This window comes from Paraphaeosphaeria sporulosa (genome assembly GCF_001642045.1).
Source record: "Paraphaeosphaeria sporulosa strain AP3s5-JAC2a unplaced genomic scaffold CC84scaffold_5, whole genome shotgun sequence".
Lineage (NCBI taxonomy): Eukaryota > Fungi > Ascomycota > Dothideomycetes > Pleosporales > Didymosphaeriaceae > Paraphaeosphaeria > Paraphaeosphaeria sporulosa.
In genome coordinates this window covers 896999-921788 of record NW_017253364.1, presented here as the reverse complement: position 1 = coordinate 921788, position 24790 = coordinate 896999, and the positions used below count along the sequence as shown (strand labels likewise).

At 54.8% G+C, this 24790-nt stretch overlaps 12 protein-coding genes across 12 annotated transcripts; 5 read left to right on the top strand and 7 right to left on the bottom strand.

The window, feature by feature from the left end:
• Positions 1-150: 150 nt before the first annotated feature.
• CC84DRAFT_1145273 (UDP-galactose transporter) lies at positions 151-1798 on the bottom strand. The gene is made up of 5 exons (XM_018176501.1): positions 1348-1798; positions 1211-1298; positions 784-1164; positions 348-736; positions 151-290 (listed from the first exon to the last, which is right to left on the bottom strand). Exons 1-5 carry the CDS (start codon positions 1588-1590, stop codon positions 279-281), a joined length of 1113 nt encoding a protein of 370 aa, XP_018036056.1. The 5' UTR covers positions 1591-1798; the 3' UTR covers positions 151-278.
• A 61-nt stretch (positions 1799-1859) lies between these two features.
• CC84DRAFT_731304 (thioredoxin-like protein) lies at positions 1860-3041 on the top strand. Its single transcript, XM_018187208.1, has one exon. It carries the CDS (start codon positions 2102-2104, stop codon positions 2726-2728), a length of 627 nt encoding a protein of 208 aa, XP_018036055.1. The 5' UTR covers positions 1860-2101; the 3' UTR covers positions 2729-3041.
• CC84DRAFT_731308 (uncharacterized protein) lies at positions 3042-3916 on the bottom strand. The gene has a single exon (XM_018187209.1). The coding sequence runs from the start codon at positions 3796-3798 to the stop codon at positions 3355-3357; it is 444 nt and encodes a 147-aa protein (XP_018036054.1). The 5' UTR covers positions 3799-3916; the 3' UTR covers positions 3042-3354.
• CC84DRAFT_1164155 (1,2-dihydroxy-3-keto-5-methylthiopentene dioxygenase) lies at positions 3715-4747 on the bottom strand. The gene is made up of 2 exons (XM_018178430.1): positions 4148-4747; positions 3715-4085 (listed from the first exon to the last, which is right to left on the bottom strand). Exons 1-2 carry the CDS (start codon positions 4547-4549, stop codon positions 3960-3962), a joined length of 528 nt encoding a protein of 175 aa, XP_018036053.1. The 5' UTR covers positions 4550-4747; the 3' UTR covers positions 3715-3959.
• A 525-nt stretch (positions 4748-5272) lies between these two features.
• CC84DRAFT_1164154 (TPT-domain-containing protein) lies at positions 5273-7007 on the bottom strand. The gene is made up of 3 exons (XM_018178429.1): positions 6692-7007; positions 6431-6626; positions 5273-6380 (listed from the first exon to the last, which is right to left on the bottom strand). Exons 1-3 carry the CDS (start codon positions 6693-6695, stop codon positions 5561-5563), a joined length of 1020 nt encoding a protein of 339 aa, XP_018036052.1. The 5' UTR covers positions 6696-7007; the 3' UTR covers positions 5273-5560.
• Positions 7008-7580: 573 nt separating this feature from the next.
• On the bottom strand, positions 7581-9064 carry CC84DRAFT_1164153 (uncharacterized protein). Its single transcript, XM_018178428.1, has one exon. It carries the CDS (start codon positions 8752-8754, stop codon positions 7687-7689), a length of 1068 nt encoding a protein of 355 aa, XP_018036051.1. The 5' UTR covers positions 8755-9064; the 3' UTR covers positions 7581-7686.
• A 95-nt stretch (positions 9065-9159) lies between these two features.
• CC84DRAFT_1164152 (uncharacterized protein) lies at positions 9160-10109 on the top strand. The gene has a single exon (XM_018178427.1). The coding sequence runs from the start codon at positions 9217-9219 to the stop codon at positions 10057-10059; it is 843 nt and encodes a 280-aa protein (XP_018036050.1). The 5' UTR covers positions 9160-9216; the 3' UTR covers positions 10060-10109.
• A 146-nt stretch (positions 10110-10255) lies between these two features.
• On the bottom strand, positions 10256-11279 carry CC84DRAFT_1092283 (ribosome biogenesis protein-like protein Brx1; the record flags this gene model as incomplete). Its single annotated transcript, XM_018174445.1, has 3 exons — positions 10256-11033; positions 11082-11140; positions 11190-11279. The coding sequence occupies 3 exons, from the start codon at positions 11277-11279 to the stop codon at positions 10256-10258; spliced, it is 927 nt and encodes a 308-aa protein (XP_018036049.1).
• A 630-nt stretch (positions 11280-11909) lies between these two features.
• On the top strand, positions 11910-17830 carry CC84DRAFT_1164150 (uncharacterized protein). The gene is made up of 5 exons (XM_018178426.1): positions 11910-12537; positions 12624-12881; positions 12937-13389; positions 13439-17225; positions 17276-17830. Exons 1-5 carry the CDS (start codon positions 12235-12237, stop codon positions 17428-17430), a joined length of 4956 nt encoding a protein of 1651 aa, XP_018036048.1. The 5' UTR covers positions 11910-12234; the 3' UTR covers positions 17431-17830.
• Positions 17831-18480: 650 nt separating this feature from the next.
• CC84DRAFT_731273 (uncharacterized protein) lies at positions 18481-18967 on the top strand. Its single transcript, XM_018187207.1, has one exon. The coding sequence runs from the start codon at positions 18616-18618 to the stop codon at positions 18886-18888; it is 273 nt and encodes a 90-aa protein (XP_018036047.1). The 5' UTR covers positions 18481-18615; the 3' UTR covers positions 18889-18967.
• Positions 18968-20552: 1585 nt separating this feature from the next.
• On the top strand, positions 20553-20767 carry CC84DRAFT_1217008 (uncharacterized protein; the record flags this gene model as incomplete). Its single annotated transcript, XM_018182857.1, has 2 exons — positions 20553-20618; positions 20666-20767. The coding sequence occupies 2 exons, from the start codon at positions 20553-20555 to the stop codon at positions 20765-20767; spliced, it is 168 nt and encodes a 55-aa protein (XP_018036046.1).
• A 220-nt stretch (positions 20768-20987) lies between these two features.
• CC84DRAFT_1145248 (uncharacterized protein) lies at positions 20988-24045 on the bottom strand. The gene is made up of 2 exons (XM_018176500.1): positions 23115-24045; positions 20988-23062 (listed from the first exon to the last, which is right to left on the bottom strand). The coding sequence occupies exons 1-2, from the start codon at positions 23576-23578 to the stop codon at positions 21226-21228; spliced, it is 2301 nt and encodes a 766-aa protein (XP_018036045.1). The 5' UTR covers positions 23579-24045; the 3' UTR covers positions 20988-21225.
• Between the last annotated feature and the right edge of the window lie 745 nt (positions 24046-24790).

Genomic DNA, 24790 nt, shown 5'->3' with positions numbered 1-24790 from the left:
GAACGCCAAGCCAATCTAAATATGCTCCCAGACTACATAAGGCGACAAAAGTGTGAATGATACAAGAAGGTACTCCAGTGGTTGTGGCGTCGCACGGACACCGTAGCCTGTACTACCCCAAGGAGAGCCGTGCGGTGTCCAATTCTTGACCTTGCAGCTGTACCAACCCCGGGGGCTCACGCTGGATGCAATCCAACATGGCCAAAGAAGTAACGCAACGGGCGCAAAAGTCCTGTCGAAAGCGACGATTAAATTGTATAAGGTAAATATCCCGGCGTTTACTTCTGGGCCTAAAATGTGGTTTAGGACTTAAAGCTGTCTCGCATGCTTGCGGTGCTAGCACTCACGTTGGTCGTGGGCAGAACCTCCTTGGGCTTGCTGCTCTGGCGGACCTTTGCGATGGCGTACACAATACCGCTAATGAATCCAATGAAGATGGCGGAAACGCTGCCGAAGGTGACGGGAGCGTCAAAGAAGACGAGACCGCTGATGGCGATGGGGAGCTTGTTGAGGGCGCCGACCATAGAGTAGGTGGTGGAGGAGGTGACGCGGACACACCAGGCGGAGGTGTAGGAGATGAAGACGGAGCACATGCCGGAGATGACCATGACAGAAATGACACGGTTACGCAGCTCAGGTGGGAAGCACTTGGCCAGGTTGGCAGAGGACCAGTCTTCGACGAGAAGCGAAGCGATGAGGAGGATAGGGATAGTTAGGAGGTTGTTGTAGTACATGGCTATGATCGTCAGCAGTGTGAATACGAGTAAGAACGAAACAACCTACTGTCAAAATCCTTGAAGTTGGTAAGCTTTATGCGCTTCCTCATGCCGAGAACGTAGGCAGCAGACGCAAAGCAGTTGAGGGCCATCCAGAAGTATCCGGTGTTCAGGGTAGAGACAGCGTCCTTGGAAGCATCGGCCGCTTCGTGGCTAGTCAAAGCGTGCTGGATATCAGCCCAGGCGGCAACGATGGAGCTGAGCACCATCAGGCCGAAGGAGCCCAGGGCCATGGGCGTCACTGAGCCGCCAAACCATAGCACCTCTCCGTATGCGATCAGAATGATGGTCAAGTTCTTAAAGATGGTGTAGACGGGAATCGACAGGTACTTGATCGCCCAGGTGCTCGTGTAGATCATGCCAATGAGGAGGAGAGAGATGGGGAACCCTGGACAAGTTAGACCGGAAGAAGCAGCGGGGTTGGGGCACCATACATTTCTTGGCCTCGTCGCTGTTGAAGTCGCGGTACGTGATGGTCCCAGAGGCCTTCAGCGTGGAGATGACGGCGACGCAGACGACGGACTAGGCGGTGTTAGCGACGTGTCCTCCCAACCGAGTCTGTGGGACGGACCTGGACGGCCAGCAGGAAAAAGTTCAGGTTGAAGTCGACGCCGGAGAGCACGTATTTGTTCGTCGTCGTCATCAGGATGGAGGAGCCGCAGTATGCGAGAATGGCGAACAGCGGGCTCTCGGTGACTGCAGCTGCAGGCGCTCCGTGGGGCCGTTGCGAGGGGCGCACGGTGGGCGAAGGTGCCCTAAACTCCTTGACGGAGGGCATCTCAATGTACTCGTCGTTCTTCTTATCGTCGGCCATTGCGTGTGTCTGGCGGGGGGACTATGCGGCGAGGCTGCGGGATGCGAAGGGTGCGGACGGGAAGTGAGCGGACGCCGCTAGGAAACAGCAGGCAGAAGGCGCGATGGGCGGGTGGCAGGCGCGAGAGGGGTGGAAAGGAGGCTCAGGGTTTCTGAGGTGCGATTGAGATGCGCAAGGAGGCCAGGATGCAACGGGCTTAGGCCCGCTTCCCTCCCAAAGCCAACGTGTTTAATTTTACGCCGAACCCAGAGACGCCCCTGCAGTCGTCAGCCCGCGCCGCCTGCAGCCCTGTCGCCTCGCCTTATTCGTCCCTAGCCGGCAGCCCACCGCAAAACTCCGCCTCAAGACGACATCACTCTCGCACGTTACGCGTATCCCCGCCCACTGTGGACAAGTCTTGGGCCAATCTCCGTCACGTGCCTTGCCGCAGACCCTGGGCTGCTGAGCGGACCCGCGTAGCCTGAATACATTGAATATTCCTACCCTGGCCAGTGCGGACTACACCCAGAAGATGCCTCAGCAGTTAGACTCCAAGGTTGCTGCGATTATAGACCGCGCCAAGGGCGACGAGTCAGACGAAGATGCCCTCATAGCGGAGCTGGAAAATGATTCCGAGTTAGACGCCTTCCGCGAGCAGCGCCGCCAGCAGCTGCACGCAGAGTTTGAGCGAGCCCAGCAGCTGCGCAATAGAGCGCACGGGACCTACGCCGAAGTCAAGGACGAGAAGCAGCTGATGGACATCACCACGTCGACCAAGCTCTGCGTCGTGCACTTCTTCAAGTCAGACTTCCACCGCTGCAGCATCATGGACACCCATCTCGAGGCCCTTGCACCAGCCCACTACGAAGCCCGCATCCTCAGGATCAACGTCGACAACTGTCCGTTCCTCGTCACGAAGCTCAAGATCCAGGTGTTGCCTTGTGTCATTGCTTTCATAGACGGCATCGGAGCGGACAGGATCATTGGCTTCGAGGGTCTCGGACGCACACCCGACAATTTCACCACGAGAGACCTCGAGGCTAGGCTGCTTCGTGCAGGTGTTTTCGAAAGACAGAAGGTCACCAAAGAAGACGAGAGGCAGGCGCCCCGGAGAACCAGGGCAGCACAGGAGGACGAGAATGACGATGACTGGGACTGAGCGAATTGCACTCTGATTCTACTGCATAACTGCTATGTACGCCTAGATATATGCATGTGCATATATCGTACTTGGCTGCGCAACAGATCCGCCTCGGCGAGTCTGGTGCAGCTCGAGACAATAGCAGAGCGCCACGGCTGTTCACGAAAGTCTCACAAATACCCTTTTCCACTGAGCCCGAATAAAGGAGGCGGCATCTTCACGATCATGATGCAATCGTTCTACCTCGCGCATACCAAATGAAATAGGCATTGTGAGCGATACGCGAATCGGCTCCAGCTTTGCTACATAGACATAGACTCACTTGGTGAGTTTGAGAAGTCAACGCCTTCTAGAAATCGCCGCTCCAAAACCACCTACGATTGAGTCTCTCGAAATTGATCTTGTTAAGCTCGACAACCCGTTTTCCAACCACCTACAAACCTCTGCCAATCCCTTGCAAAACTCTCACTCTCCCCCACTCCCCCTCCCGTGCTGAGCCCCGACCGTCTCCCTCTTACCTTCAACAACCCAGATCTCCCCTCCTCTCCAGCATTCCCAACCCTGCCCTCCATCTCCACAATCCGCCACGCCGATCTCCTCTTTGAAAGCACGACGGTATTCAGAGAGCGGTGTCGGTGCAAGATCTACTCCAGCACGACGACGCGGATGCGCGGACAAACAGCCCCGGTATGGGTGCACGCCTGGAAAAGGATGGTGACGGTGATGTTTATGCAGCAGCATCGGTAGCGGCAGGAGCACGAGCAGGAGCAGCAGTAATGGGAGCAGATGGCGCGGAGTGCAGGCGGGATGCGTGGAGATTCCCGGCGGCGGATGTAAATGTCGGTTTCAGACCTGCGGCGCGGGGGCGGGAGGGTGTGCAAGATGAGGTAGGCTATATATGGTGGTGTGGGCGAGCGAGACGCGTAGAGTGATGGGGAGAAGGTGGTAGAAGCAAGGTGGAGGCGGATGTCTGGAGGTGGCATGGTGCGTTTGGGTATGCGTGCGATGATGGACGGACGTGGATTTGGGCGGTGTAGATATAGACTCCATCTGCTTTCTCGACGGTTGTTTGTCGCGGTCATGGTCATGGGTAGACGGGTCGGAGCAGTGCTTGCTTGCTTGCCTGCCTCACGCACCTGCCCAGGCGCAGCATGACTTCTGGAAATGATATCCTATCTCGGTCGTACATCCATATGCATCGTGTCACGACTCCCTCTCCAATCCGCGCCGCTATCCCATACCGCAGCGACTATGCCGCCAACGTGTGCCGCGTCTTGAGGTACTCCTGCCTATACTGGTTCTTTTCCGTCTCCTCCCCGCGGTTCAGCGGCGTCCACTTCGGGTCCTCTTTGAACAGCCGCATGGCATTCGTGAACTGTGCGCAGGAACATTAGCAAACGCTTCCACCTTGCCTTCCCCCATTCGTACACGACTTACATTCTCCTCATCCGTCGTAAACCGATGATATATCCCCGCAGGCATAACAATCAAGTCCCCCTTCTCGAGCCGAATCCTTACCCACTCGTCCCCCTCATTCCGCACATCAAAGTACCCTGCGCCGTTCAATATATACCGTATCTCCTCATCCTCGTGCAGATGCTCGTGGAAGAAGTTTTTGACCTTTTCTTCGTAGGCGGCGCCCATGGTTTGCGGGGAGACGGTGATCTCGTCGCGGTTCTTGTAGGAGCGGGAAGTCGCGATTTCGTCGACATCCGCGACTGATGGGCAGTGCTTGAACAATATGCCGAGTTGTTTGAGGCTGTCTGGGGAAACCTCGCGGCCAGAGTCGTGCGGGGCGCGCTGGTCGCCGGGGAGGTTGTCGTACCAGTAGGCTTTCATTGTGGATGGTTGGATCTTTTGGGCGTGATTTGGTGAGGTAATTTGGGGCCGTGTTCGTGATGCGAGAGCTGTGGGCGCGTTGGCTATAAATTTACTGATAGTTGAGGTTGGGCGTTTGGCCCCGCGAATGGCGTCATCGCGATTTGTTAGGTGTAGAACATGCGAAGTGCGACGGCCGAACTACCTCGAACGGGCAGCCTGATCGGTGCATGCTGAAGTTGCTGCGAACGATTGGTCGGGAAGAAAGTTATTTCTGTTGATCTCATGAAAGTGGCCTTTGAGTAAGCGCTGTACGTCCATAGCAGAGCTAGCAGTCGGATATCGCTTTGGCATTGGCCATGCCGGTATTCTCACCATGCTTGGTACAGTGCAATCCCACCCATGCCCGTTACGATTATCAAAGGGTCCCAGACGTGGATAGTTACGTGTCAACGATCAGAAACTTCAAAGAGGTTGAGTTTTCGGAAGTAGCTTTATTGGTTCACTGTGTAATGCAAGCACGGCCAGGATGGCTGATCTCTGCAGTTTCTTTTGTGCTGGAGGCTGATAATTGACCTAGGTACTCTCGTACTGAATTGGTTGTTAGCACGAGAGCCTTAACCAAGTGTTCTACATCTACCTCTGCATTACACATGCTCGCACTGAATTGGGTTTGGCACCAGGGCCCAGCCGTGGTCCCCGAAGAAGCTCACATTTCTAGGTGACAAGAAACAGTAATTCGTACTCATTAAGAAGGGTATTAATAGGTATCGTATCTAGTAATAGGTGATACAGCGCCAAAGTCTCGCTCATCGCATCCGGATCATGTCGTCTAATGCGGGTAACCAAAAGGGACAACAGTGTTTCAAACACCACTCGCACGCCGAACGCGCACAGCCGAAATGCACAGAAAATTCAAGCCAAACACCGCTAACCCCGTCCCAATGCTTTGTGTGCGCGTGCACGCACGCCTCTGTTGCGCCGGGCCAGACCCCCGTTCCACAGTTCGCGACCCGTCCAACGCGCCTATTCCTATTTCCGTCCCAACTTCGCCCGCATTGCCAGGTGCGAGTACACCCAACCTCCGCCAAGCGCGAGCAGCACGCCTAGCCAGTCTCTCGGGCTCAGGATCTTGCCCTCGCTGTACCACCCAAATGACAGAATGAGGATGGACTTGATATGGCTGACGATGTTGAAGGTAAGCGCGGACGTGCGGCCGATGATGAGAAACTGGCTGAGGTTGTATAGGGAGGCCATGATGCCCGAGAGGAAGGCGGAGTAGAGCTTGTCTGCGGGGACGGCACTGAAGTCTGGGATTTTGTCGATGAACGGGATAAAGGGGATAAGCATGAGGACGGAGAGGGGCGCTTGGTTGAGCAGGAGCTGCGGCGGGGAGACGGCGAAGTCTTCAATCTTCTTGCCGATCCAGATTTGGTAGAGGGCCGTAGAGCAGAAGGCCATGGTTGCGACGATGACGCCTTTGAGGGCGGGGCCGGCGGTCTGGTTGATGGTAAAGGAGACGCCAAGGCAGGTGATGAGGATCGAGGCAAGCATCCAGCGGGTCACGGTTTTGCGGAAGAGGATGAAGTTTATGAGGACAACGGTGGGCGTGGTCATGACTTTTGAGAGCTGGTAGAAGCCGATCGAGTTGAAGGTCAGGCTCAGATTGCCGAGCACGACGTAGCCGACGAAGAAGGCGCATACGGGCAGCATGTTCCAGGGATTTAATCGGACGGGTTTGAAGGCGCGGAAAGGTCCTTTGGTCGATATGAAGAGTACGAGGCCGGTCGCAGTGAAGTGCCAGCCTACCACCATGAGCTGGCAATTCTTGAGCTGTACATCTTCGAATGTTCTGGTTCACAAGTCAGATCCTCCCTCTAGCCGTTGTACGTATATTCGTACCGCTTGCTCAGGAACACGAGGCCGAGGGTGGAGATGGTGTTGAGGAAGATCCACACGCTCGTTATGAGCTTCTCCTTGAGGGGTATCTCCACCGGCTCCTCGGGAGCCTCGTACTTGGGCAGTTCCTCTAATTCCTGCGATTCTCGCGGGTCCATGTTGTCGACAAGGCCCTCGATAGAGGGGCGCTTCTCCGCAGCTGCTCAAGCGTCAGCGAGGGTTGCGCGTCGCAAACGGAGCCACGGTCTCGTCAGGGTCGCATACCCATTTCAGGCGGCGGTCGATTTGGCGGTAGGGCGAGCGACGAGCAGCAGCGCGTCTATGCAACCATACTCGGTCGTCTAGCTGGCGGCGAAGGGTGGGAGGCGGTGCGATGCAGCGAGCGAGGGAGGCAGGGGCGGAGGTACGCGGTGCTGTGCCGGATATGTGACCGCAATTCCACGGAGGAGGGACAGGGTAGGCGACGCGAAGGCCACAAAAGGGTGCGCAAGCCAAGCCACCCGAGCGGATGGTTGTAGGTGAGAGCACCAGCGTCGTGCTGCTGGTTGCCGTTAAGGATTTGGCGGAGCAATTTGGCAGCGGCCTTGCCACGGTTACTCGCCGAGCGATGAGACTGGACAGCGGCGCACCGCCACAACGGCAGCCGGCGGCGTACAATTCTAGAAACGGCTTCGCACGTAACATCCCTGCGTCGATCACCCATGCAGATAGGGATTCAAGAAGTCCATGTTCGTTGTGGGATTCACTTCTCCAGTGCGCGTCTTCAGTTCACGTCCTCGCGGTCTTCGCGACCTTTGCGACTTCGTCCTCTCGACTGTTTCCGTCATCACGTTGAGGTGCATGATGTCGTAGACTGAGCCTACTAGGGTCCAGCAGGCAGGAGTACGCGGGATAGCGTGGCGGGAATGCAATGACATCCGAAAATCGGGAACACTTGTCGCGTACTCTTCAGGGCCCATACTTGGTGTCGTGGATGAACTTGGCGGGTTACTAGCAGCCTCGTGAAGACCAGCAATGTACTACCACGTTCAGATTCTGAATGCGTATAGTAGCTCAAGTGCCCTCACGGTCAATTATCGACAATGCGATCTACGAAACAATGTATATCCAGCCTTAACGTTCCCATGAGAGCCTGGACGCAAGCAAGCTGTCACGACGAATCGGGCCATGTGGACATGTCCTCTGGGCATCAGCAGCCGTATAGTTGACGCAAGCTATTCTATACTATGCTCTAGTACTAATGCAAGTCGGTGCCCCGATCAAACAGCAACACCAACCTCTCCATCCGAAACGGCAATGATGAAGTTGCTCACATCCTCGCAACGCTCCTCCAACACCCACTCCAGCGTTTGCACCCAAGTCTCCCCATTGTTCTCGAACCAACTCCCCAATTCCCGAACATAGCCCTCCACCATGCCCTTCAGCGGCGCGTTCTCCTTCAGCCACATTATCTGCTCCGGGTCCAGCTTCAACATGTCCTCCACGACGTAATAGTGCGGGATGTCGTCGCCCCATCCCTCCGCGCCAACCTCATGGCTTGGGTGGAGGCTGTACTTTGACGCAGCGTGGCGCGAGTTGTACGTAGAAGTGCTGTTGAAGTGGGACGAGAGAGTGTTCGAATATTGTGATGCAAAGGGGTTGTACGCGGGCGGCGCATGCGATGGTGGCGGGTAATTGAGATGGATGTTGAAGAGCAAGTGATGGTCGTTGTCGGGGTATCGCTTCTTGAACTTGCGAGCGATGGTACCGTTTGAGGGGCAAATATTGCTGTGAACCACCTCTCTGACCACGTTGTGCACATCTGCGATCTCGGCCAGCTCCAGTGTGGACCAGTTGTGCAGCAATTGAGCACGCTTCTGAACAACAAGCCTCGTCGAGCGATATTCGCGCGGGTGCTCGCGATTATGAAATGCGCGCGAGTAAAGCCAGAGACGATACACAGCGCGACGCAACCGATATTGTTCCTCGCTCGTGAGGAGCCGCCGAAGCTCGAAATTGTTCTTCCACTTCTTGAACGGGTATAGATCGCACCACTTCTCGGCGACGCGACCAGCGTGTACGATTTGCTGAAGCAGAGCGATCGAGAATGGCACGGTTCGTATGATGTGAGCTGGCTGGCTCGCGTTGTGGGTCAAGAGCTGAGTAAGGTCCTCCAACGGCCCAAACTGAGCTTCAGCGGCGGTCTCGAGGATGTATAATTTCTGGGATGAGGTGTATATGTTACGGAAACGGTGGCAGGTTGATGAAAGGGCGAGAACCTCGGTTACGGTAGAGCAAGAGAGGAAAATCTGTGTGACCAGTTCGGTTGCCAGATACTCGAACAGCATGCTGGCGGCGGGAGATCGAAACTTGAAAGTGAGTAGATTGGCACCTCCTGTTCTGCTTTAATCTTTCGAGTCTTTGTTGGCAGTTGAAATTGAAACGATTTGGGTGTGGAGATAGTTCGGCGCGAAGCTACGTCTTCGAGTGAGTGACCGTTGCTGCTTCTCGCCGACACAGTGAGATAAGTGTTTAGATGATACGGACCCCTCCGTTGGGGCTATAGAAAAGAAGCGAGGCATGCTCTGGGTGATCGCAAGAAGCAGATGCCAGCCTAGGAGGGCTGGGTGCAGTATGAAAACTCATGGTGGATGTTGGAGGAAAGGAGTCATGGTCGTGTATCTTGAGTGAGGTAACTGCCAAGGATCCTGCGCTAGCCCCCCGCCCTGTCCAATCTGGGGTCATCCACAAATGACGGGCTCGCAGTCACCGGAAGCCATCAGTACTTTGGTTCGAGCATTGCTGGGACAATGCGATCATCTGATGATTACCCATGCATCGATAAAGCTACGTTCTTGAGCCTCCCAAAAGAGCTGCGCTTGTCGATTTACTCATACGTCCTACCCAACACGGAATCCTTCGATCTACGGTTCCAACGCGGCGACGGCGAAGCCAAACCGCCAAGCGAGTATAACCTCACCTTCGTCCGGGAAGCAAATGACAGCAATGGCGTCTGGAGAATGCAAAAGACGCTTCCGAGATCCGACCGCGAGGTTGGCAACGAGATCGTGTGGCGACTGGGTTGCATCTCGCTGTTATCAACGTGTCACGAGATCCATGACGAATGCGTCGACATGATCTACGGCGACAATACCTTTGTGATAGACGTCTCGTTCGACACAATCAAGTTTCGTCAGCGCTGGCACACGGCGAACAATCTGACGCCGGGACGATCCTACGCGTTCTTGGACCATTTCTCGCAGCGGAATCTCATGAAGATCAAGAATTATATTGTAAACGTAGAGCATGTGGATGACTACACGGGGATGATCAAGTTCAATTGCGGTGGGCGAGGGCTCACGGCTGGGATCCGAGGGAGGGTGCAAGAACTAGTGGATCTACTTGTTGCTGTACCCAATCTCCACCGACTGCACGTGCATCTGATAGATGGGGCTATCAGCCGTGTGCGTTTCCCTAGCGGTCGTGTGCATCGTGTTCAGGACGTTCAAAATTTCTCGACGTCGCAAACCGTGCTGGACCCCTTCAAGGGACTGTATGGAGTACGGAAGGCGAGGGTGACGGGTGTGAGCGAGGCGTACGCGAAGCTCCTCGAAGTGAGCATGGCTGAAACGAGGGGCGCACCTCAAGGGTGATGGGTATCATGGTTTATACATTGGTGTTAGACAAACATAGAGCTACTATTCCTTCCGTCCAAATGCATTCCACACCTTGCGCTCACTGTGCAACCACCTGCTGGACGACGATGGTTAAAACTTTTGTCCCGATCTGCAGATGCCCCGATTGATGCTTGTACCCAAGAAACGCCCGTTACGCCTCAGAAAGAATGGTCTACGCAAAGAGTACTGAATCGCTCAGAGGGTCCTTCTCCTTCTTTCGCCCACCGTGGCTCAGCAGACCCAGCTCCCCGCGCCTGATCTTGCTGTCTCTGGCGGCTTCTGTCCGGCTGTTGAACTTGCCAGCCTTGCCTCGTCTGAGGTCAGAGCGGATCTGGTTGGGCGAAACAAACTCTTTATTCTCGTAGATGATGGGTCCGCCAAAGCTGGATTCCTGGATGACGATGGGCGTGAGGACGAAACGTGGGCCAATCTCCACCAGTTGCACGTCGAACTCGGTTTTGCCCTTCTTCTTTGGGGCAGGGTCTACGTCCATCTCTTCACCATCCACGGGCTTCTTCTTTCCGGGCTCAGACTCGTTGATTTGGTACACACGCACCCAGATCTTGCCATCGGCCAGGGTAAAGCCCATCACGTGGTCGACAAAAGGCTTGACTTTTCGCGAGGTCTTGGGAACGCCGAAGATCTGGGTGAGGAGCTCCTTGATCAGACGCGTATGTGCTTGCTTCTCGAATTGTGCGTCGAATGAGAGCACCGGCCGGGATCCTTTGAGGCAGTTGCCAATGAAGTTGAGTTCTTCCATGGTGTGCAGGTTCTGCAGGTGCATCTTGACAGTGGGTCCATTTGGTGCCTTGCTCATCCAAGCGTACAGATCCTGGCCTTTGCGTGCTTCAAAGAACAGAACATTGTTGCAGTTGTACAACTCAGCGAGCTCGTTGAGTTCATACAGCTTGGTCTTGGAGTCAAATTTGGCTTCTTTTCTGCTGTGAGGCCTGCGACACGTTAATCAAGGGATCTTAACCCACAGTTCCAGAGCTTACATCAACGAGTATAGATCCTGCAGCAAGTGTCGATGTCTGTAAGTCACACCTCGAGAGCTCTGCGGCGCGTCAGCACTGCTCAAACGTTTCCATGGAATAGTGGCGCACCAGGATGAGCACACGCTGCTTATTTCTGCGCTCCCCTGACTCCTTCTCGTTTCCGCTTGCCGCAGACAGAGTTTTGTAGACAGCTGCCATGGTGTGTGTGGTGCGCTGCTTGCTTGTCGCGATTTCGTTGCAGCCGTTCAACTTTTTTTCGTGAGAAACCATGTCGCCGAGGCGCTACGACTCATTCTGGGCTAGAGCTACCGCTGGCGTGAGTGCAGGGGTGCAGAGCGCACGGCCAATAATCGCATCGCGTCTGTCATAAGACGAACTGGAAAAACAGTCGGCCGTGCGCCTTTCGATCATATGGACTCGTAGCTGGACTCACCAACAGGTCTGACGCGACGCGCCCGGAAGGCAGGCCACAAGGCGCACGCAGAAAGCATTGCGGCGTCGGGCGGGATGATGCGCATGGCCCCATTCGATGGGTTAGGTTTAGCCGAGCGCTGGGTGAGGCTGCGAGCGCGATGAACTGGACCGCCGGCTTTCAGCAGTCGGGGCAGGTGAACGGAGCTGCTGGGCGGTGCGGCCAAGTGACCACGCCCGCGAGACGCCGTGGGACAGGCAGAGCATGCACGTAGAGACGCAGCGGGCGCAGACATGGCGCCGGCGACCCCATTTATTGGTGCATCCCACACCCGTTGAAGAGCAAGCAGGCCGGGTTCGACACCGAAGAAGAGAAGTGTGGCAGAACCTCCCCTCCCCACCATCTGCTTCTGCACCTGTCCACTGGTCTGCTGGCTCGCCGTTACGCCTCCCTCCCCGCGCATCCCATCCCATCCCATCCATCCCATCTCCACGCCGCGCCTCCCACTTGCGTGCATCTCCAGCCTCTGCGACGCGTGCCGTGCTACCCCAGCTCCACCGCGCTGCCGCCGCACTGCGCGCGCAGTCGCCGCCGTCGTAGCTGCACGCTCCTGGCACCGGCCGCTGGCGGAGTCGATGGAGTAGCCAGAGCGCGCCGAACTGCCCGTCGCGCGCCTTGATGTTCCGCGATCAGCGAAGCTCGGTTGAAGAGGACAGGAGCGAGCGCTTCACGCGAGACAGAATGCAGCCCACGCCAGGGGAGCCAGCTTACCAGAGGCCAACGCCAACCACGCAACAAACACCTAGCACCGCGCGCCCTTTGACCTCGCCCACCACGCCCGCCGCCCATCACCCAACCTACCCCCATAACTCGCCCCATCACCATCGCGCACCCACGTCGCCCGCCCAGACCGAGCAGCTCCCGCCGCTCAGCACGGCCCTCTACACGGCATCCAAGTCTTCCTACTACGATCCGACCTCAGATCATGGCGTAGGACAGCCCCACGGCACCGCTGCGCGTTACGAGAGCCACTATCCATCACAGGTACGCGTTGCCATCTCCCTCCACCCGCCGCCGTGTTGCCGTCTACAATTTGTTCATGCAGGGATGCCGAGCTAACACAGCTTCAGCAGACTCGAGATCCGCACGCCTACCCGGACACTCGCCCGCCGCAGAGCCCGTACAACAACCCGTACCGCTCGCCTGTCGCCAGCTCCTTTCCACACCACTCGCCGCTGCAGCGCCCGGCCTCCAACGGCCGCATCGCCGCCAGCATGGAGGCAATGTCCCACTCGCCCGCGTCTCCGAGCGCCTATCACGCAATGAACCACGGAGCTGTGCAGCCGCCGCCACAGCACTATGAGCGGCGGCCGTCGGTGAAGGAAGAGGTCAGTACAATCGCCCCGGCGACGTGGATACAATCGCTGACAACAGTTCGAAAAGGCCCCTCCGCCCGCGCCAAAGCGCGACCCCATGTCGCTATCCAGCATCATGGACTCTGGCGCCGACCCCGAGCCGCCCTCCAAACCTCAACAGCTGCCTTCGATCAACGACTCCCGCGCCTTCTCCAAACCCTCGCCCAACCCGCTCTACGTCAAACAGGAGGCAGTCCTGTCGCCGGCACCCGCCGACCTGCCATACCAGGACCCCCGAGCGGTACACTACGAAAGCATGCCGCCCGTCGGCAGTGCGCCCCCGCCATCACGGCTCGTGCCCCGCGAGCTTCCCGCTCCCGATGAGGCTGCCGTCGAAGCCGCCCTGGCTCATATTGAGACGAATGAGATGAAGGACGTAGACACCTTTGGCATAGAATATCAGCAAGAAAAGGACGAATATGCATTGCAGACTCGCAAGCATGCCCTTGAAGTGGAGGCCACGGAAAGCAGCAAACGCAAGGTATGATAGACCCCGGCTATGGTCAAATCGTCCTTACTAACAGGGACAGCGGCGGCGTCATGCTACCTTATCGCGCTTTATTGACGTCTCGAGTGCTCACCGCGATATCGCCAAACAGACATACAGTGTCGAGCATGAGTCCGAGGCCTGGCAGCAGGTTCAGAACCAGGAGATTGCCGAGGAAAAGGAGCGCAAGAAAGACATGCAACGCAAGCGGCGGCGAGAGAAGACGATACAAAACGAAGAGCAGAAGCGGGAGGAGGCTTTGCAGCGAGCCAACGCGGCGGAAAATGAGGAAGAGCGGGAGAAACATCTGCGCGAAGCTTCAAAGGCTGAACGGAAGGCAAAGACCACTAGTCAGCTCCTCCAGGGCAACGCGCCTAGCAAGGATTTCCGAGAGGTCACTCCGCACGAGCCCAACTTCATCGGAGGTACGATGAGCTCCTTCCAAGCGTCGGATGAACTGGGTGGAAAGCGCAAGGGCGGTCGATCCGGCGGGCGTCTTAAGAAGAGTAAGGAACAGAAGCAGGCAGAGAAGGATGCTGCCGCTGCTGGCCAGGCTGCCCTCGATCGCGGAGACGAGCTTCCACCTATTGCGCCTCGAGAAGAGGCCCGTCTTGACGCACTGAAAAGCCGAAGCGGGACAGAAGACCTGGGTCCCATTACCCTCACATCTTACAACTCCCAGGCATATCAGAATCTCTACAACCAAATATGGAAAGACATCGCAAAGAAGGACGTTCCTAAAGTATTCAGAATCAAGGACAATTCACTGGCCACTAAGCAGTCCAACCTGCGCAAGACTGCACAATTGGCCTCTAAGGAAGCTCGCCGATGGCAGATGCGCACGAATAAGAGCATGAAGGATGTTCAAGCCCGGGCGAAGCGAAGCATGCGTGAGATGCTCGGATTCTGGAAGCGGAACGAGCGCGACGAGCGAGACCAGCGCAAAATGGCCGAGCGAGCAGAGCTGGAGAACGCACGGAAAGCGGAAGCAGAGAAGGAATCCAACCGCCAGAAGAGGAAGCTCAACTTCCTTATCCAGCAGACCGAACTTTACTCCCATTTCATCGGCAAAAAAGCCAAGACCGAGGAAATCGAGCGGTCGACCGACGATGCAGATGCCGCAGCCGACAGCTCAGCTCCCGCAGCCGGGCCCTCCATCAACGTATCGCATGACGGCGCGCCTGCCGGGAAGGTCACCGACTTCAAAGACCTTGACTTCGACAATGACGACGAGAGCGCCTTGCACGCTGCTGCCATGGCCAATGCCCAACACGCTGTTAAAGAAGCTCAAGACCGAGCTCGCGCGTTCAACAACACTGGTGGCGAAGATGAAGACGAAGGAGAGCTCAATTTCCAGAACCCATCGGGCCTACAAGACGAGAAGGACTTCATTCCTCAACCAAAATTGCTCAATTGCACGCTGAAAGAATACCAGCTGAAGGGTCTCAATTGGCTTGTCAACCTATACGAGCAAGGTATCAACGGTATTCTCGCTGACGAGATGGGTCTCGGAAAGACTGTACAGTCGATCTCCGTCATGGCTTATCTGGCTGAGAAGCACAACTACTGGGGCCCGTTCCTGGTCATTGCGCCCGCCTCTACGTTGCACAATTGGCAGCAGGAAATCGCCAAGTTTGTTCCGGATTTCAAAGTCATCCCGTACTGGGGCACTGCTGGAGACCGAAAAATCTTGCGAAAGTATTGGGACAGGAAACACCGCGTGTATAACCGCGAGTCACAAATGCACGTCCTCGTTACATCTTATCAGCTGGTCGTACAGGACGCGCAATATTTCCAGAAGATGCACTGGCAGTACATGATTCTCGATGAAGCTCAGGCAATCAAGTCGTCCCAGAGTTCGCGCTGGAAGAGCTTACTGGGTTTCAATACACGCAATCGTCTGCTTCTCACTGGTACACCCATCCAGAACAACATGCAAGAACTCTGGGCACTTCTGCATTTCATCATGCCAAGCTTGTTCGACTCTCACGACGAGTTCAGCGACTGGTTTTCTAAGGACATTGAAAGCCACGCACAGAGCAACACAAAGCTTAACGAGGATCAGCTGAAGCGTCTACACATGATCTTGAAGCCGTTTATGCTCCGGCGTGTCAAGAAGCATGTCCAGAAAGAGCTTGGTGACAAGATCGAACTGGACGTCTTCTGTGATCTGACCTATAGGCAGCGAGCGTACTACACCAGTCTTCGCAACAAGATCAGCTTGATGGATCTTATTGAAAAAGCGGTGGGAGACGAGCAAGACAGTGCTACGCTGATGAATCTCGTCATGCAATTCCGTAAGGTTTGCAATCACCCAGATCTGTTCGAACGAACGGATACCTGGTCGCCCTTCTCCTTCGCACACTATGCCGAGACGGCCTCTTTCATGCGCGAAGGCCAAAACGTCAATGTAGCATACTCTACCCGGAATCTGATCGAGTATCGTCTGCCGCGCCTCGTCTGCCGAAATGGTGGTCGGCTTGACATAGCAGGATCGGAAAACCCCAAGGCCGGATTCAAAGGGCATTACCTCTACAACCTGATGAACATCTGGAGCCAAGATAACGTCCAGCAGTCCTCTAAGGAGAACGGCGCGTTTTCATGGCTTGGTTTGGCGAATGTGTCAGCTTCAGAGGCATCTAAGATTGCACGGAAAGACTTGTTTCGACGAGCCGTTGATCTTTCTGATCAAACAAAGCAGCTAGCCCGCTTCAACATCCTGTATGATGAGGAAGCCGGCGCATATGCGCCTAAACATTCGATGCTCAACATCGTCGAACGCCAGGACCGAGTTGCACTGGCCGAGGTTACTACCAATGGCTACATGCAGAACTTGCTCAACGTGTCCCAAGCATCATTCGAAGAGACTGGTCTTAACATTATCGAGCCATGCGCCAAGCCGGCCGCGTCCGCCCCTCCAGTTGAGCTATACTGCTCCAGCCAAGGTGTCATAGCAGAGAAGCAAAACACATTCTTCAATACCTACATGCGCAACGCATTATATGGCTTCTCTCAAAACTCCGAACGCGAGCAAACCCTCCTAGAGTCGAAGGCTGTTACTTCCGACCTTGCCGTGGCGGGCAAACTCCCGTCACCGACAAATACACGAACACGCTATGGCCACATCGATGTGCCTTCCATGCAGCGCTTCGTGACGGACTCTGGCAAGCTTGCCAAGCTGGACGCGCTTCTCAAGGACCTCAAGGCGAATGACCATCGGGTCCTACTCTACTTCCAGATGACAAGGATGATGGATATGGTGGAGGAATACCTCACCTACCGGAAGTACAAATACTGTCGTCTGGACGGTTCCACCAAGCTCGAGGATCGTCGCGATACAGTCGCGAAATTCCAAGCGCCCGGCTCCGACATATTCGTCTTCTTGCTGTCAACACGCGCTGGTGGTCTGGGTATCAATCTCGTGGCAGCCGATACCGTCATCTTCTACGACTCGGACTGGAATCCTACAATTGATTCACAAGCTATGGATCGTGCACATCGTCTCGGACAAACTAGGCAGGTTACAGTGTACCGCCTCATCACCCGTGGTACAATTGAAGAACGCATCCGGAAGCGTGCGTTGCAGAAGGAAGAAGTGCAGCGCGTCGTCATTTCCGGAGGCGCAGGTGCCCAGGTCGATTTCAACACTCGGTCTCGCGAGAACCGCACCAAGGATATCGCCTTGTGGCTTGCAGACGATGAGCAAGCTGCTGAGATTGAGAAGAAGGAGGCCGAACTCGCAGAGGCGGAGAAGAACGCACCCGCCGGTAAGAAGCGCAAGCGGACGAAGAAGGTGGCAGAGGCCAGCTTAGACGACATGTATCACGAGGGTGAGTCTCTACTTCTCCGATCATCCGTTTACAGTACTAACAAATTCTAGGCGAAGGTCACTTCGACACCAGCGAGAGGCCCAGCGGTGCAGCTACACCGCTGTCCAACGCGGAAGCTCCACCCGGAGGCAAGCGGCGCAAGGGCATGACCAAGAAGGCGAAGACGGCAAAGCAGCGCCTTGCTGTGGCCGATGGCCAGGTCTAGAAAAACACACCACGCCGACCACACATCTCACACGCACACACTGTACCACTGTACCACCACCACGTATACATCATACACATTTCTACCCATTATTTGCGCAAGGCGTCATGTGCATCTGATCCGATCTTATCCGGCATTTCAGGACCTGGGTCGGGTCTCCTCGTTGTTTGTTTTCTTTATTTAATCTTGTCTGTTTGGTATCGGATTGTTTGTATCACCACTGCTTGTGGCGAACCTTTGTTGTTGTGGAAGAGTGTAATAGTAGATTCTTCAAGCACGGAATGGGGTGTTTGTGTTTGGTTTAGATCGTGTTCTAGGGAGCATGTACGTGATAGTCTCATAGCGGACTTACGTCAAGAGGCGTGGGGAGCGGTAGCTGCGTTGGCAAAAATACATGGCATTGTTTGATGTTTGTTCCATCTGCTTGCGAGTGCTGCTCGAATGTGTTGTCGCCGAGTAACCTTTAATTTTACTCGTACCACCGCCATCAACTCCACGTTCGCAGTCCAACGTACCTCGAGTCCACATAGGCTGCCCTTCGTGGAACCAATCTTCTATCGTATCTCGGTCCAAGTCCGTGCCGGCTAGGTTGGTGTCAGGCCGTACGCACAGCGCGGCCAACGTACCACACTACGCTGCATAGCACATAATCTTTATTGACTTTTTGAAAAACACGTTGACCGCACTATAGTGAAGACATTTCTCGCATCGAGCACTCCTCGACGATGGCACAGATGTGCCGGTTGCTACCTGTAAATTTCAATCATACGAAATCCACCTCACTGAACTTTTATTGGGAAGCCTCAATACATCAACTCTCGTACTGCATCTCTGTACTTAGTACAAGGATGTATGGTCATATCTAAGCACGCTCCCCGAGGACAAGAAGTGGCGTGTGTACGTTGGCACTACTTGCGCACTCACTGCTGTTGTCTTTGCACTGTGAATCTTGTACAGCTGGATAGCGGCGACGGAAGAGCCAGGGCAAACAGTTGAAGCTTCACCACCTGAGAAGGAGAGTGCATTATTGGATACGACAAACTGAATTCAGGGATATCCAAATCAGAACAGGTCAAGTCCTTCCAGGCTGTCTAAAGACACAATAAACGAGCTCCCCATAACTCCTACGTAATCGTAAACGTATACAAAACTCCATGCCATGTCGTGTGTGTATTCATAGATTCCATGAGCAAGCCGGCTCTTAGCATCCTCCTCCGCCGCCACCACCCCCTCCGCCATCTCCTCCACCACAACCACCGCCGCCTCCTCCGTCTCCACCAAATCCTCCACCTCCTCCATCACCGCCACCCCAGAAACCTACACTCGCACCGTTCGAAGCGCCGTAGTGATGGTATCCTCCGCCATGTCTTCTACCACGCCGCTGCCTCATTGGGGGCGGGTAGTCGGAATACTGCTTTGAGGAGCCGCAACCCATGTCGTATGATTGTCGGACTTTGAATCTGGGGTTTTTGAATTGTGCGTCGGCGTGACTTGGGAATAGGAAATGGGGCCTGTTTGGGCGCAGAGTTCGTGGAAGTAAGAGCGTAGAGCCTAGGATTATGCTCACGCACTAGGTCGAAGTAAAGACGGCTTCGTCGTTCTTTCCCGAGACCTCGATGTTGAAGTCTCAGTATGTGACTGTGACTTTACAAGATGTGAATCGGTGGACTGGTGTTTTCTGCCCTCAACTTCCTGTCCACAACGACCCTATATATCCATCATCTCAAACCCAAAACGCCTCGTCCACATCATCAGGCGAACCTCAACGTCACTTGCGCTCTACTACTTCCGTTTTGGGTCACGAGGTACCAAGGCTGAGCGGTGGACCGTGCTCGCGCGGACCAGGGCTGAGCACTCGGATCGGCGTAGGGGGAACAATGCATTGGGCATGTCGTGTGCTGTGTTCTCTTTTGGCTAGTGATACGCGATCGAATACGAGGCACTGTTGATGGGGCAGAAGGCCGGTGAGTGGGTAGTGAAGAGGTGCCGACCGACCGATCGGATTAGGCGGTCCTTATCGCCAGTACGCCAACCAAGTTCAAGTTGCAGGCTGAGGCGTGTCGTGGTAGAGCATTTTCAGAGTGCTGGAAATAGGTTGATTCAAGATATTCTGTCCGACATCGATCGAAGGCGTGGTTCTGCCTTCTCAAGATCAGCAATGACGTCACTACACGCCGCTGCAACTGTCGGATATGTTCAACAGCATCAATGAAACGACCCGTACCAATAATATGCATCTGGAAAGTGCAAGCATAATGTAAAAGAAATCCAAAAATGGTTCCTCATTTGAGCTTGATGTGAGTGGATGCACTTCAAGTGTTAGAGCAAGGTATGATTTGCAAGATATCTTGCTATCCGCCAGCGAAGACAGACTGGATACCATCTTGCTTCGCCTGCGAGAGCACATCCATAGCCAGGGAGTGTCTCAAGCTCGAAAGGACGGAAAGATTCAAAATCTCACTGCTGCCATTGGAAACAATACTTATCGACCAAGATGAAGTCCCAAGCGGTGTATGTCAGCTAGGTATAGAAATTGCCGTCAGACGCTTGAACAGCTAGGGGCTGACCTAGAAAAGGCATTTGCATAATCCAGCTATAGCTGACATTCCGATTGTGCCTTCAACTGGCTCAGGATCCGTGACATATCCTAATGCATACGATAATGATATCCGCTTTCACTCTTCCGGTATGCGCCCTGGAAGCGAGTGTACGTTTTCGATGCTTGGGACTAGTGATGTCAAGACGGGAAACTTGATTCGATCAGGCGGTTGCAGAGTCCACAGCTAGGCCATAACATCGCCTGGAGCACGACTTCCCCCCGGAGCGAGAATATCCTGTATTGCTACAAGACATTGGCCATCAGCTGTGTGACTTGTAAGTGAGCTCATGGTTAGCATGAAAATGGGATCATTCACTTGTTAACGCAAATTCCTCCGGCTACTGGAATCCATAGAAAGCTCATTGCACTTGCAAGATATCTTGTGTGCGACTTCCGGTCCTGCATCATTCGTTGAGGTTGAACCAAAGCACTTTCAGATCCATCTCGCCATACGTTCTTATGGCAATCCACAACATTTTAGGCCCTGCTACCAAGAGCTTCGGGCCTGTTCCTAAGGGATCGAATGCTCTTTGAGGATGTCTTAGGCAGAACGCATCGGTTACCTTATGAGTACTTCAGACATTGGGATGTACGTGTGCGCTTCCCAGCGCCAGCGAATTTATTGACATATTCCAGATCTTCAAAGCCAACTTGAGGGAGATATTTCAGCACCACATCGGGTGGAGCCTGATCGAGCAGAATCAGTTCCATGTTATTGACGCCAACTGGGTCAAATAAATGGGAAGCGAAGCTCAGCTGGAGCCGTTCTGTTGTCCCTGGCTCACACATAGCAATGTCAGCGATAGTGCAGCATCGTGACAACAGAGTGGGTACAGTGTGCTCCTTCAGAACGGGCAAGATTTCTAGCACTTCCACCTCACCCATCCCTATCGCCAACATCACTCCAAACAACATCACAGAACAGCAACCACACACATCAAACCATGGATCGAATCTTGCTATGGAGAACGGGTATCGATTCTTCCTCTCCTCTAAATGAATGAGGACAAGGCAGGTCAGTAGTTATGTACAACTACTTGTTCAAGCCCACACACACCCAAAACGCCATCCATGCCCCCTCGCTATCATAACGTCATGAATCTCCTCTCCTCCTTTCCCTTCCGTTTCCACTCCAAAACTCAAACAGAGTCTAAAGCTTTTACTTCCCTCCACCTCCCCCACCCCTTCGAATGAGCTCACTTCCGCCTCCTCTTCGGACTCCTTCTTCTACTCTCATCCTCGACCTCCTCCACTGTCGCACTCGCCGGACTCGTCGCACTAGAACTCACACTCTCCACCGTACCTCCCGCATCCTTGACCCCCAAATGTCCGTTCCCCTCCACTCCATCAACAACACCAGCATCCCCATCCCCAAAGTTGAACCCCTCGCCGACATCATCGTCAACCCCGAAGCCCGAATTATCCCCTGTGAGCTGATAATTCAAATCCGGGAGCGTCGGATCCTGCATGCTTGCACTGCCATCCTGCGTCGTGCCTGGGAAATAGTCGTTGTCCTGGACAAAACTATCAAGATCGAGGTCATACGCGCCGGGTTCCCCGAGCCCTGCACCACCAAAATACCCATTCCCGCTGTCCAGCCCCGGAATCTGGCCCGAAGGGCTAAGCGGCTGGAGGCGCTCCTGCAGGCTCTGCACACGGGAATTCTGCTCCTCGGAGACGCGCTGCAGGTACGCGAGCTGGGCTTCCGTCTCCTGCATTTGGTCGAGATTCGGCATGGGCGGGGGCTGCGGGTTGTTGAGGGCGTTGTTGGTATTTGCGGCGAAGGCACTATTGGGGGAGGCGGCGGAGGTGTTTTGTGCCATGAGAGAGAGGACGTCGTTGCGCTGTTGTGTGGTCAGGGGCGTGTGGCCGTCTTGGTGCTGGTAGCTATTTAGAGCTGCGGGCAGGTCGATCTGCGGGGCGTGGCTAAAGCCGCCGGCAGTCGCATTAGCGTTGGCATTCTGGATCGCAGACATGATCTCGTGGTTCTCTGGTAAAGGCATGGGCTCCTGGGACGGGGAGGCACTTTCGACCTTCATAGGGCCGCCAAAAGGTGTTCTAGGATTCGAAGGCCTAGCGGTCCGAGACTGGGGCAGATTAGGCTGGAAGTGGGTTGACCTTTCGTCTGGGATGGCTATTGGAGTGTTAGACGCAGTCCGGACGGTTGGGCTAACAGTCTTTGCACGAGGCGAGAGTGATTCCACATTTCTTGCGGGCGGTGCCGGAAGGAGTTTCATGGGCGTTCTCTTTTGCAGTTGCGGTGACTTGGCGATGGGAACCTCGGGGTAGTTTTCCATATCAACGACACTACCTTGCGGCTGTTGATTACCCATCGCAGAGCCAAACATATCCGCAATATTGATGTTGTTGGTATTGCCTTCGAGACTCCGGTTGTAGAAAGTGGCGAGGAAAGTAAGTATGGCGTTGATCGAGTTCTCGTGGCGGTCGTGCAATGTCTGGAACGCCGTTGCTTGCTGATAGAGTTGGTCGTTTTGCCTCCGTATCTGGCCTAAGACGTTCGATATAACCTTTTGCTGTTGCTGCAGCGTCCGCACCTCCGCGCGCAAGCTGTTATATTCCGCTCGTGGTATCATTGCCATCCCCTCGTTGTTTCCTCGCACAGCTAGCTCCTCAACATAGCCTCCTCCGCCCCCATCGGGTGCGTATTTCCTTTCTTCGTCGCTGTCGCCTTTCAAATCGTCATCCCTCTTCCGTTTCGGACCGCCGGCGGGGGCGTTCTTGGGTTTCTGGATCAGCCAGAGCAGCTCTGGTCGTCCGCGTTTGAAATATTTGTTGAAATACTCGCTCGGCGCCTTTGCTTTTGTCTCGCTCGCCTTCATCGAGTTGTCGGAGAGGCCGACCTTCTTGTGGAAACCGTACATGTTCAGCTGCCGCACGAATGAAGCATAGTTGTTGTGTTTGAAAAGCTCTGGGATAAGCGTTCGCGCGAATTCATCCTCGTCAAGAACTATAAATGAATTGCCGTCGTCGGACCAGCGGATGAGGTTTGTGTTGTTGCCGTTGTCAAGGAAGCTAGCTCATGTTAGTCAAATGGTTTCCAAGGAAGCGGACAAGCAGAACATACCTGCTGAGCTTCTGGACAAACGGTGGTATCGTTTTCCTCTTCGCAGACGCATCCTTTTTAGCAATGGCCGCCTTCCGCTCCAGCTCCTCGTCGTCGTCCGTGTTCTCCCATGCATTCGGCTGATTTTGCTCGTTGAATCCCCATGGACTGCGCCCTCTAGCTGCAAGTTGTTGGTTCTGATTCCGCCTGACTAGTTGACCGGCACCCATATCTGCACCATCATTCAGTCCATCCAGTGACACAACGCGGTTGTGCGTCGACGGCTGTTGACCAAAGTTCGCGCCATAACCTCCCCCAAGCTGGTCGTAGAACGCTCCATCGCCAAACCCGCTCATGTCTCCCGCTGCTGACGCAGGCTCCCAGTTGTTCATGTATGTGTCTGATCCTGTCGCGCTAGGGTCTTGGAACGTATTTTGCGGGACTACAGGAGATGCGCCGGGCGCGCGTCGTTTGCGAGTTGTCATATTGTCACCTAGTCGCGGACTGATCGCGCTGTACAAGGTATCGGGCGCGGTGTATTACTCAAAAGTTCAATCTGGAAGTCGCGTCGTTCAGGGCGATCAAGACAAGACTCTGTCAGCCAGCCGTCGGACTCCAGCGCTTTTTATACTGTTCTCTCCCAAACCTTCCTCTCGCATGCGAGACCCACGAGGCCAATATCTCTCCACCTGACGAGGATTCACAAACAACGATGATCGTGTGAGAGGCTCGACAAATCGCTCGCGCCGTCGTCGCAATTGTTGGTGTCAGAAAGCCCTTTCGGTAAGGCTGGACAATGAAGGGCGGAAGTCCGCGGTCACGCAAGGACTGGCGGGGTACTCGAATCCGGTGCAATGCGGGGGCAGCGGACGACTTGGTGGGCTATCAATACCACCGCGTGCTAGTTGTACAGGGGCGTTGTTGGTGGTGAAAGACGACGGCTCGCCGGGCACTGCAGGCGCGGCACACCGCGACTTCACGATGATGCGGGCGCGGGCGCTCGGATGATCAGTTAATCCGCGCCAACGGCAGAAACGAGTCATGCGCGCCTACCTCCGCGCGACGGACTAAAGTTCCGGACAACCACAAAAGAGCAATTGCATCTTATACCTGATCAAAATTCTTATCGTACGCTCCCAATGACATAGCTAATCTTGCGCCATCTGCATATAAATCTAGCCCTCAGTGATCAAGTCCTATTCCGACCCACTCGAATCGCTGTTGACAGATCGTAAGATCGAACGAATCGGCGAGATCGATTTCTATGACCTCAAATAATGCATGTTGCGATCAGTCCACCGCGCCAGGGGGAAAATCCTGACGCGGCCGGCAAAACAGGATGTAGCGGGCTTGAAAATATACAGTTCCCCACTATCTGCACTTTTTTTCTAATGAGTTATGTGCAACCAGCCGCGATGGAGGCAAGATTTTGTCATTCATTTCCTTGATGGTTCGTCGTCTGTACCCAGAAAGTTGCGACAGCTTCGATCGTAGGGTGCGTGAACATCGGCATCACATCTCCAACCTCTCCGCTTGCTTGGACAAGGTCTGCGCAAATCATGCAGTGTAACGTAAAGTTTGGTTTCACTCAATTCATCCTACGTATCCCATATGCTTTCCCTAGGAAATTCGTACACTACCGCCAAATCGCATACACTGTTTAAACACGCTCGCTGACCACCCCATGTGCACTGCTC